General features: G+C 47.6%; 2 protein-coding genes across 2 annotated transcripts in view; one reads left to right on the top strand and one right to left on the bottom strand.

Annotated features, from left to right (window-relative positions):
- Positions 1–704, top strand: part of CXHXorf56 (chromosome X CXorf56 homolog) — a 15,915-nt gene extending 15,211 nt beyond the window's left edge. Inside the window, exon 5 of the mRNA XM_036174611.1 lies at positions 570–704. Within this exon, the coding sequence (XP_036030504.1) occupies positions 570–704 (135 nt within the window). The remainder of the gene's footprint in view (positions 1–569) is intronic.
- Positions 1–12,017, bottom strand: part of Ube2a (ubiquitin conjugating enzyme E2 A) — an 88,861-nt gene that overhangs the window by 40,418 nt on the left and 36,426 nt on the right. The window lies entirely within an intron of this gene.

The following is a 12,017-nucleotide window of genomic DNA, read 5'->3' as shown; positions in this document are numbered from 1 at the left end:
GGGGGTTCCGGGCCAGAGCCTCTGTAGAGCAGAACAGTTGGCAAGCCTACTTTCCCAGCCTGCTCTGCTAGTAAGAAACTCTGTGCTATTGGGAGTACCTCTTTCCCTGAATGGGAGGGACATCTAGCAAATGAGAACAAGGAATTTGGATCCTCTCATGACTTTTTAGTTTAAAACTACTGAAGTGGATTCAGACCTGATAGTTCAAGGTCTGCATGTACTACATAGCAAGATTCTGTCTCCACAACAAACAAATAATAAATAAGATACTCGACTGAATGATTTTCAGTCCCTTCCAGTCTGGCTCTGATGCTTTCAGTCTGTCCTTAGCAGTAAGGGCAGTTACTTTTCTGGTATTTCAAGCCAAGCGGTTTTTACGGAGGGGTGTTCTCGCATGATCACCATGGAAACCTGAACTCTCCTGGGTTATTGAAAGATGAAGAGTTGAAAGTGTAGGGAGGCCCGCTGTTTGAGGTCCAGTTTCTGGACTTGAGTAGTGTAACTACTGGGGTCTTGGTTGTGGTTCCTGCTAAGTATGTTGATGTAAAGGTCCTTCATTTTTCCTGTAGAGGGAAGTTGCTGATTCCTATGCACAGAATGCCAAAGTGATTGAAAAACAGCTGGAGCGCAAAGGCATGAGCAAGAGGCGACTGCAAGAGCTGGTGAGTGGCCTGGGGAGGAAGGGCGCAGGCCCCCTGGCTTGAAATTCTTGCTTTGAATGATGTGCAGAGGCAGGGGGAGCCTTTAAGAAGCTCTTGGGAGTTACTGGGCTAGTTGGCTGCCAGCTTTCTCAGCCAGGCTCTGACTGTTGTTAAGGCCTACTCTGCAGTACTGACTGGCTTCGGACTGCTAAGTTACAACTCTTGTTTGACAGACCTGACTTACCTGACTTGGGAGATGTTTGAATCTGCTGCTTGTACTCGGTGGTCAGGGGTTAAAGGTGTAATGGTATACAGTTGTGCTACCTCAGTATACCCGAATTGGAGCTGTGCTTTGATACTATCCTGACTAGTATGTTATGTATATTATTCATTCTGATTGTTCTTACCCCACTCTTGAACTCCCTCCCACTCTTGTTCACTACTACTTTCTTAATTTGTGTTGTTAAGATAATAGTATTGGCTTATTTCATTACTTTCAGATATCACTGCATTGATGCTTCATCAAAACATCTACAACATTTTTTAGGTTAGCATACAAAGTAGTATGTTTCTTTATGGCATTTCATAAATATGTCTCATTATCTTTGTTTTTATTCTTTCCCTACCCCACAGCCCTCCCATGCTCCCTACCTCAGTCTTCCCATGCTCCCTACCTCAGTCTTCCCATGCTCCCTACCTGTCTTCCCATGCTCCCTACCTCAGTCTTCCCATGCTCCCTACCTCAGTCTTCCCATGCTCCCTACCTCAGTCTTCCCATGCTCCCTACCTGTCTTCCCATGCTCCCTACCTCAGTCTTCCCATGCTCCCTACCTGTCTTCCCATGCTCCCTACCTGTCTTCCCATGCTCCCTACCTCAGTCTTCCCATGCTCCCTACCTCAGTCTTTCCCATGCTCCCTACCCAGCCTCCCATGCTCCCTACCTCAGTCTTCCCATGCTCCCTACCTGTCTTCCCTGCTCCCTACCTCAGTCTTCCCATGCTCCCTACCTCAGCCTTCCCATGCTCCCTACCTCAGTCTCCCATGCTCCCTACCTGTCTCCCATGCTCCCTACCTCAGCCTTCCCATGCTCCCTACCTCAGTCTTCCCATGCTCCCTACCTGTCTTCCCATGCTCCCTACCTCAGTCTTCCCATGCTCCCTACCTGTCTTCCCATGCTCCCTACCTCAGTCTTCCCATGCTCCCTACCTCAGTCTTCCCATGCTCCCTACCTCAGTCTTCCCATGCTCCCTACCTCAGTCTTCCCATGCTCCCTACCTCAGTCTTCCCATGCTCCCTACCTCAGTCTTCCCATGCTCCCTACCTGTCTTCCCATGCTCCCTACCTCAGCCTTCCCATGCTCCCTACCTCAGTCTTCCCATGCTCCCTACCTCAGCCTTCCCATGCTCCCTACCTCAGTCTTCCCATGCTCCCTACCTGTCTTCCCATGCTCCCTACCTCAGTCTTCCCATGCTCCCTACCTCAGCCTTCCCATGCTCCCTACCTCAGTCTTCCCATGCTCCCTACCTGTCTTCCCATGCTCCCTACCTCAGTCTTCCCATGCTCCCTACCTCAGTCTTCCCATGCTCCCTACCTGTCTTCCCCATGCTCCCTACCTGTCTCCCATGCTCCTACCTCAGTCTTCCCATGTCCCTACTGTCTTCCATGCTCCCTACCTCAGCCTTTCCATGCTCCACTCCAGCTTCCCATGCTCCCTACCTCAGTCTTCCCATGCTCCCTACCTGTCTTCCCATGCTCCCTACCTCAGTCTTCCCATGCTCCCTACCTGTCTTCCCATGCTCCCTACCTCAGTCTTCCCATGCTCCCTACCTGTCTTCCCATGCTCCCTACCTGTCTTCCCATGCTCCCTACCTGTCTTCCCATGCTCCCTACCTCAGTCTTCCCATGCTCCCTACCTGTCTTCCCATGCTCCCTACCTGTCTTCCCATGCTCCCTACCTGTCTTCCCATGCTCCCCCCCCCCCTACCTGTTTCTTCCATGCTCCCTACCTCAGTCTTCCCATGCTCCCTACCTGTCTTCCCATGCTCCCTACCTCAGTCTTCCCATGCTCCCTACCTCAGTCTTCCCATGCTCCTACCTCGCTTCCTGCTCCCTACCTCAGTCTTCCCATGCTCTACCTGTCTTCCCTGCTCCCTACCTGTCTTCCCATGCTCCCTACTCAGTCTTCCATGCTCCCTACCTGTCTCCCATGCTCCCTACCTGTCTCCCATGCTCCCTACTCAGTCTTCCATGCTCCTACCTCAGTCTTCCCATGCTCCTACCTGTCTTCCCATGCTCCCTAGCCATCAGTCCTTCCCATGCTCCCTACCTCAGTCTTCCCATGCTCCCTACCTCAGCCTTCCCATGCTCCCTTACTCAGTCTTCCCATGCTCCCTACCTGTCTTCCCATGCTCCCTATACCTGTCTTCCCATGCTCCCTACCTGTCTTCCCATGCTCCCTACCTCAGTCTTCCCATGTCTCCTACTGTCTTCCATGCTCCTACCTGTCTTCCCATGCTCCCTACCTCAGTCTTCCCATGCTCCCTACCTCAGTCTTCCCATGCTCCCTACCTGTCTTCCCATGCTCCCTCCCTCAGCCTTCCCATGCTCCCTACCTCAGCCTTCCCATCCCCTACCTCAGCCTTCCCATGCTCCCTACCTCAGTCTTCCCATGCTCCCTACCTGTCTTCCCATGCTCCCTACCTCAGTCTTCCCATGCTCCCTACCTCAGTCTTCCCATGCTCCCTACCTCAGTCTTCCCATGCTCCCTACCTGTCTTCCCATGCTCCCTACCTCAGTCTTCCCATGCTCCTACCTCAGTCTTCCATGCTCCTCCTCAGCCTTCCCATGCTCCCTACTCAGTCTTCCCATGCTCCTACCTGTCTTCCATGCTCCTCCCTCAGTCTTCCCATGCTCCCTACCTCAGTCTTCCCATGCTCCCTACCTCAGTCTTCCCATGCTCCCTACCTCAGTCTTCCCATGCTCCCTACCTCAGTCTTCCATGCTCCCTACCTCAGTCTTCCCATGCTCCTACTGTCTTCCATGCTCCCTACCTCAGCCTTCCCATGCTCCCTACCTCAGTCTCCATGCTCCTACCTCGCCTTCCATGCTCCTACTCAGTCTCCCATGCTTCCCTACCTGTCTTCCCATGTCTCTACCTCAGTCTTCCCATGCTCCCTACCTCAGCCTTCCCATGCTCCCTACTCTCGCTTCCATGCTCCCTACCTGTCTCCCATGCTCCCTACCTCAGCCTTCCCATGCTCCCTACCTCAGTCTTCCCATGCTCCTCTACCTCAGTCCCTTCCCATGCCTCTACCTGTCTTCCCATGCTCCCTACCTCAGCCTTCCCATGCTCCCTACCTCAGTCTTCCCATGCTCCCTACCTCAGTCTTCCCATGCTCCCTACCTGTCTTCCCATGCTCCCTACCTCAGCCTTCCCATGCTCCCTACCTCAGTCCTTCCCATGCTCCCTACCTCAGCCTTCCCATGCTCCCTACCTCAGTCTTCCCATGCTCCCTACCTGTCTCCATGCCCCTAACCTGTCTCCCTTTGCAGTCTTGGGGTAAAGATGTCTGTCTTCCTGTTCAAGGCTAATCCACTAGCTTTTAGCCGCTCAGCAGTCTGCATGTGCTCTTGAAGCAGTTCACACTGTGAAAGTGAAGTGACCAGCACTACTGAAGGAAATGTGAGTTCAAGGCCAGGAAGATGGCTCAGCAAGCCCACCAATCTGAGTTCAATTCCCAGCACCCATGGTGAGAGGAGAATGCCAAAAATTGTCCTCTGCCCTCCACGTGGTTGTGCATATACACACATGAACAATAACTTTTTTAAAGATTTATTTATTTGTTATGTATACAGTGTTCTGCCTACATGCATGCTTGCAGGCCAGAAGAGGGCGCCAGATCTCATTACAGATGGTTGTGAGCCACCATGTGGTTGCTGGGAATTGAACCCAGGTCTGCTGGAAGAAAAGTCAGTGCTCTTAACCGCTGAGCCATCTCTCCAGCCCCAAATAATAGTTTTTTAAATTAAAATGTTTAGTAAAGATAATGTGATATGAAGCTGGGAAATGGCTTAGTGAGTAAACTGCTTCCCATATAAGTGTGGAGATCTGAGCTCGTACCCCCAGAATGCATGTCAAAGCCCTGATGTAGTAGCGTATATGGGTGACCCCAGTGTGTCTGTGGTGAGATGGGAGGCAGAGACAAGAGAATCCCCAGATGGTTGAGGCTAGCTAGCCAGACATATGCAGTAGTAAACAAGAGACCCTGTGTCACAGTGGAAGACAAGGACCCATAACCAAAGTTGTCCCCTGATCTCCATGTACATTTACCTATACTCACATATACACACCAACATTTTAAAAAAGAGTGTGATATCATAGAGAATTATGGGTCATCAGAGGTGGGCTCTGGGGAGGGCCCATTTCTAAGCCATGTGGTATCTGCAAAAGCTGAATGGGCCAACACATAAAGGTCCAGGGGAAGCGTCCCAGCTGGTGGCATCAGAAAGTACAGAGAGGCAAGCCTCAAAATGACAGCAAGTGTCACTGAGTGCAGAGAGCAACAGTGAGGTATAAAGCACGAGCGGAAGCCTGGCCACAGAAGGCCTCACAGAACAGAAGAAGGGTTTGGGATCACAGACGAAGTAGGAAACTGGTAGAAACTTTAAAGCCAAGGTGTGACACCATATGATTTATGGCTTTCATTTGTTTTAAAAAAAAATTTGCATGTTTTCAGAGATGACTGTTTGGTGTTGGATAAGCAACTGGTGAGCTCTTCCCTGGAGAAGACTATCTCTCCCGCCCTCAGCTTTCCTTAGTTGCCTGGAGTTTGTTGTGTAGGGTTGAAGCCTCATGGGCTTTCCCTTGTCCACTTTAGTGTGTCTACTGTTTTTGTCCTTGTCCAGTATACCTAGCCCATGGTATATTGTAATCACAAAAATAAAAGAAATAATAAACTTTCAAAAATTACACTGCTAGGCATTGGTACTAGGGCCTTGCATATACTATACAAGCACACTTCAGAGTGAATTCCCATAACACATTCTACCACTAAACTATGTTTCTAGGTCTGCTGATTCATGTTTTCTTTTATCTTTATTTATTTTTAATTAGTTGTGTGGGGGTATGCCCACGTGTGCAAGTGCTCATGGAGGTCAAAGGTGTTGGATACCCTGAAGTCACAGGCAGTTGTGAGCTGCTAGTTGTGAGTGCTGGGAATCAAGCTGTCTTCTGAGAGTGATAGGTGAACTGCTGAGCCATCTCTGGAGTCCAGACTCGTGCTTTAAAGTAATAGCTGCCATGTGGAGAATGGCCTGTGGGAAAGCAGGGATGGAAGCAGGGAGACCAGTCAGGAGACCATGTTGGCAGTCCAATGTGAGGTAAGTGGGAGGGGAAGACTGGAAAAAGGAAAGTGAGTACGTTTGAGATGCGGCTTAATGGGGATGGCTACCAAGGCTAGTTTCTGGATGAGGTGTAAGAAGTTGGGGAAGGATCAACAATAGCTCCTTGAATTATGTCTGGAATAATTGAGTGAATAAGGCCATTTTCTTCATAAAAACTCCCCCCCCTCCAGGGAGGGTGTCTTTGTGTGCATGTGGAGGTCAGAGGAAAATTTTTGTGGAGTCAGTTCTTCCTTCCACCATGTCAGTTCCTGGGGTGTCGAACTCAGATCATCAGGTTTGCACAGCAAGTGCCTTTTCCCACTGAGCTGTCTTGCCAGCCCAGAAGTGTCATTGTCTTAGGTGGAGAGGAACAGCTTTGTAAAAAAGCCAGGGACTATGAATTGGACATATTTCTGAAATGTTTATTGGCTAAGTGGAGATGTCAGGTAAGCAGTTGGATGTTGCATTAGTCACATATTTTACCACTGTGAGCAAAAGCCTAAGAGAAACAATTTTAAAGGAGGTTACATACTGGCTGATCATTAGCCTCCATTGTTTCTGGGCCTGAACTGAGGCAGACCATCATGGAAGGGAGTGGAGGGCAGAGCTACTTGTCTTGTGCCAGCCAGGAAGCAGTATGAGGAAGGGCAAGACACAGCCCCAAGAACATGCCCCCAGTGACCTTTTTCCTTTAACTGCCATTACCTTCCCATTGGAAGATCTATTACTGTCCAATTTTAAAATGTATCAGTGGATGTAATCCACATGGCCCAGTTGCCTCTGGAGATAACCGTACAGACATGCACAGGGATGTTTTACTAATAATCCAAACATTTCTCAGTTTAATCAAGATTAAGAATAACAGAGATGTAATCTTTCAGCTCAGTTGTGGAAGACTTGCTCCAGACATAAGTTTGGGAGTTGTCTAGGACTGGAGAGATGGCTCAGCAGTTAAGAGCACTTGCTATACAGCAGTTCACAACTGTCGGTAACTCTAGTTCCAGAAGCCTTGTGGCTTCTTCTAGCCTCCACAGGTACCAGGCCATGTGGTACACATGTGCACACATACACATGTGACACATACATATATACATAAATGCAGGCAAACACTCATACTCATAGCATAAAAATAAATAATTGGGTGTTGTCTGTGTATGGATGCTATTTAAAGCCATGAGACAGGATGAGGTGGCCAACGACAAAAAGCATAGCTAACAAAGAGAATAGATCCTAGAAAACTGAGTCCTGTGGTACTGTATTGTGGCCAGAAGCTGCCACTAAGGTTGGAGGATGGATGTTAGCACGGGATCAGAGACTCCCCAGCACAGCAGAAATGACAGTCTACTAGGAAGTAGTGGAAACCAAGGAGGAGATCCAGTCACTGCTGGAGACAACATTGCTAACAGAGAGAAAGGAAGGGAAATACCCTGGCTTCTACCCTTCTCTCCTCCAATCTCCTCCCAATAACTCCCATCAGCCAAACATATCAGGAAGTCAGAGAAGAAAGGAGCCTGGGAAATGTCATTGTGTGCTACACTCAGCACAGCAGGAAGAAGCAAATAGGCAAATGACCAGCCCGTGCTTAAAGGAAGAGGAAATGAGCATCTGCCAAATGCCACAGATAAATATAATGAGGACGCGGAAATGCCTGTTGCTTTTAGCAACAAGGAAAAGGTGGGTGACCTGGACAAGAGCAGTTGGAAGAGAGCAGTGTCAGCAAACGCCTGACAGACTGAGTTCAAGAGAGAAGGGCAAAGAGGAGTTGCAAGCTTTGATTACAGGAAGATGCAACTGATGTCTTGTTTGGGGTTTTTTGTTGTTGTTGTTGTTTTGTTTTTTGATTTTTTGAGACAGGGTCTCTCCGTGTAGCTTTGTGCTTGTCCTGGAACTCACTCTGTAGACCAGGCTGGCCTTGAATTGCAGATATCCACCTGCCTCTGCCTCCTGAATGTTGGGATTAAAGGCATGCACCACCACTGCCTGGCCTGGATTTGGGTTTATACAAAGTAGTTGACAGAACCTTTTTAGGGTTGATTAGAAAAATAGAAACAGCTGGATGGTGGTGGCGCACACCTTTAATCTCAGCACTCGGGAGGCAAAGGCAGGCAGATCTCTGTGAGCTTGAGGCCAGCCTGGGCTACAGAGTGAGTTCCAGAAAAGGCACAAAGCTACACAGAGAAACCCTGTCTTGAAAAAACAAAACAAAACAAACAAACAAAAAACAAAAAAACAAACAAAAAAGAAACAAACAAAAAGTATGCCATTTATTAAAATGGTAGATTTTAAAATGTTATTGTTGTTGAGACAGGGTCTCCTATCTGAGGTTGGCTTTGAACTCACTATGTATCCAAGGTTGGTCTTTTCAACTTCTGATTCCTCCTGCCTTCACCTCTGGAGTGCTGAGATTACAGGAGTGTGCCACTATGCCTGGCTGTATACAGGGCTGGGCATTGAAATCAGGGCTCCAAGCATCCTAGGAAGATACTCTACCAACTGAATGGTGGTATTCCCAGCGCCTAAAATGGCAGGTTGTTGACAGAAAAGAGAAGTTTACAGAACAGTATGTGTAGAGTGATGTTATTTAGTGTCCTGTAGATCTCTGTGTATGTTCACAGAGAGGGAAAGGAAGGAGAAAAAAGATGAAGGGAGAGATGCAGATACATACAAAGACGATAAAGGCGGTAGGCTCAGAACCAGGTATGATGGTGCACATTTGTAATTCCCAGTACCTGGTAGGTGGAAGCAGGAAAATGGGGAGTTCAAAGCCAGTGAGGGCTATATAACAAGAGCCCATCTTACAAAACCCAAAGAAAATGAAAAAGACAGTAGTCCCAGGCAGGTGTGGTGCTGCACATCCATTATCCCAGAACTCAAGAGGCTAAGGCTGGAGGATTGCTTGAGCTCAGAATTTGAGACCTCAGTTCTCTCTGTCTCTGCCCCCCTCTCTCTTATACACACACACACACACACACACACACACACACACACACACACACACAGAGCAGTTTGGTGGTGACCAGTGTGTAACATTGAGTTCTAGCATAACTTCTCTGAACTTGTTTCAAATAACTGAGGACAACAACTTTTATGTAATTTCTTATATTAAAATAGTGTAATTTAAAAAATTTATAAATAGTATAATTGATGTCAGAACTCTCACTGTCGTAGAAAGAAAAGAAGATCTATGTACCAGTCTCACAATGTAAATATAAAGGTCCTGGATATAGATGGAAGTTCTAAAGAGAATTCAGATGGAATTCTAGCGTAATTTACATTCACACCATGAACAAGGTGAGAATACCTGCTGTCATTGTTATTGCTTAACTATTCTGGGAGTTGTACCGTAGTTGACAAAATCGGAAAAAGGAGTCGTGTAAATGCTTAAAAGAAACTCAAAACCCTCATTGTTCCAATTATGCTCTTTGATATCTGAATAAGAGGGACAGGAGAATTTTTTTAATTATGGTAAATCTTCATTGTTAATATTCTGATCCCGCCCCTTGGTGCCACCATGTCCTGATGTAAAAGTCTCTTTAAGGAAAAACTCCACCCCTTTCTCTCTCTCCTCTCCCTCCACTCCCACCAGGTGTGCACCCCTCGACACCCCTCCCTTCCTCTCTCTCTTCTCTCTCTTCTTTCCTGTCTTCTCTCTGTCTCTCTGCTATAAAACCATTTCCACGTAGATGCAGCCTCTGGGTTATGAATGTCCACCCACTGCCCGCCAGCCTGCCGCTGCATCTGCCCCACATACCAGCATGGTTCCCTGAACATGTGGGATACCCTCAGGGCCCCCCACATAATAATTCATAACTGTCATCTGTCAGAAAAATCATGGAGCTAGGGAAATGGCTCAGTGGTTAAAAGAGCTTGCCACACAAGTGTAAGGACCCAGAGTTCAAGTCCCCAGAACTCTTGAGATATAGCATGATTATCTGTAATCCCAGCCCTCTTAAGATGGGAGGTGTAGATAGGGGAATTCCTAGAAGCTCATGGAAAGCCCTGCCTTTCCTGGAAGGAGTCACGGTTTGAGGATGGGGTGGGTACTGAAGACTGTGGGGTGGAGCAGAATGGTATGAGTTACCAAGCCTTTCTGTCACCTTTTCTTATGGATCCACCAGAGTTTGGAGAGGAGTTCCTTCCTGCATGAGGAACTGGTTTGCTTCCCTGGTTCCAGACGCCAGACACGAGGTCTACATGTTCGTTCTGACATCGGATCCTTCTGGGATAACTTTGTGCTCATGTCTTTACCACCACAACGGTCTCGCTGGTTTTCAAACATGCAAGCACATTCCTGTCCTGAAGCCTTTGCAGTTACTGTTCCCTCTGCCTGGAACACTTTTCCACAGGTATTGATTGGCACGGTCTGTTCCCTCACTTCCTTCAGGTCTTGATATTCTTTGCAGAAATATCATTTTTCTCAGAGGACTTTGGTGACCATTATATCTAAAATTTCATCACCTCCTATTTTTGCTTTCTCTCTTGCTTTTTTTCTTCCCATAGGACCCTGCATATTTTTCTTGCTCATGTCATTTATTACCTGGCTCTCCCACTGCCTTAAAAGCTCAGAGTTCATTAAGAGTAGAGATGATTTTTTTTTTTGTGTGTGTGTGTGTGTGTGTTTAGAGCCTAGTAGATTTCCTGGTAATACAGTATCAATGAATATTAATTGAATGAATGAATGAGACATTGATTATTGACCAATGCCAGTGCAGCAGTGCCCTATTCATCCCTGTGGCACCTTGTGATGTGATTCTCTGCTCTTCTCCAGACTCAAGGACTCTGCCTACAACAGACAGATGCTGAGCTATCTGTACAATAGAGAAAGATGCGAGCTGAGAGTTTGAAGGTTCCCAGCATGCATGCATAATAATAACCGAAGAGATGGCAATGCTAATTCCCTTGATTTGATCATTACATATTTGAGAATGTGTATTGAAGCACAGCAATCCTCTATAAGTAAGTGTAACTATTATATGACAATCAACATATTTGTGGGGCATTTACCCACCAACCCCACAACTCCCCAGAGTTCTCTTGAGTGTAAACAGCAGGAAATATTAGATAGAAGGATTTATAGTGCAAAGATAAACAGATAGAAAATACAGGATAGCCTGGAGAGGGCCTGGAACCTATTCCAACAGCCCAACTGTCTCTGCCCCAGGGTATTTATAGAGATGCCAAGGGGTAGAGCAAAAGACCTCCTCCCCCAGCACAGCCAAGTGCAGACCATCTCAGACACCTGCACTCAGGTCTGTGGTCCTAATCATCCTCTATGCGGAACTGCTGAGTAGAGCCACGAGGAGCCCGAAAACGGGCTCCCGCACATATTCAAAGAGAATAAAAGAAGAATGCTTCAGGCCTCACTCTCACCCTCAGACAGTCTCTCCTGGAAGAGGAGACAGGGTTGTGGGTCTGATGTTCTGATAGCTTGGCTGTTAGCAGTCATACTCATATACATGGTCCCTGTGTGTCCCTGTGAGACAGTCATAGCACTTCGCTTTTCAGGATTCAATAGTGAGAGCTCCCTGGACCTACCCTGCACTACCTTGCAGTGGGACTGGTTCTACCCCTGTTTAGGACAGAGAGAGACAGAGACAGAGACAAAGAGAGACAGATAAAGGGTCGGTGGGGTCCTCAAGTAGTCCAGACAGGTGTATCTATGTACTCAGACTGGCCTCAAACACATAATCTCCCTGCCCCAGCCTCTGAAGTATTGAGATTGCAGGTGTGCAACATCATGCTAGGCTCTGATTGGCTTCTTTGATCTCTCTAGTGCCCAAGAAATACATCCCTGCAAACTGTTGACTTCCTCTCTTGAGCCCAGCTCTTAGGCTTCTCTGGAACCCTAGGCACATTGACCATTCTGACTCATAAACACCCTGAAGGCAGAGACCAGATCTATCTTGCTCACTATACCATTGTCAGTGATTAGGCAAGTCCCTTGTCATACTAGATGCAGAACATGATGGCTCAGAGCATGAACACTGCAGGCCA

Source organism: Onychomys torridus, chromosome X (assembly GCF_903995425.1).
Source record: "Onychomys torridus chromosome X, mOncTor1.1, whole genome shotgun sequence".
In the NCBI taxonomy this organism is placed as follows: Eukaryota; Metazoa; Chordata; class Mammalia; order Rodentia; family Cricetidae; genus Onychomys; species Onychomys torridus.
Note: the sequence above shows the minus strand (reverse complement) of the source record. Positions and strands in the feature narration are given on the sequence as shown.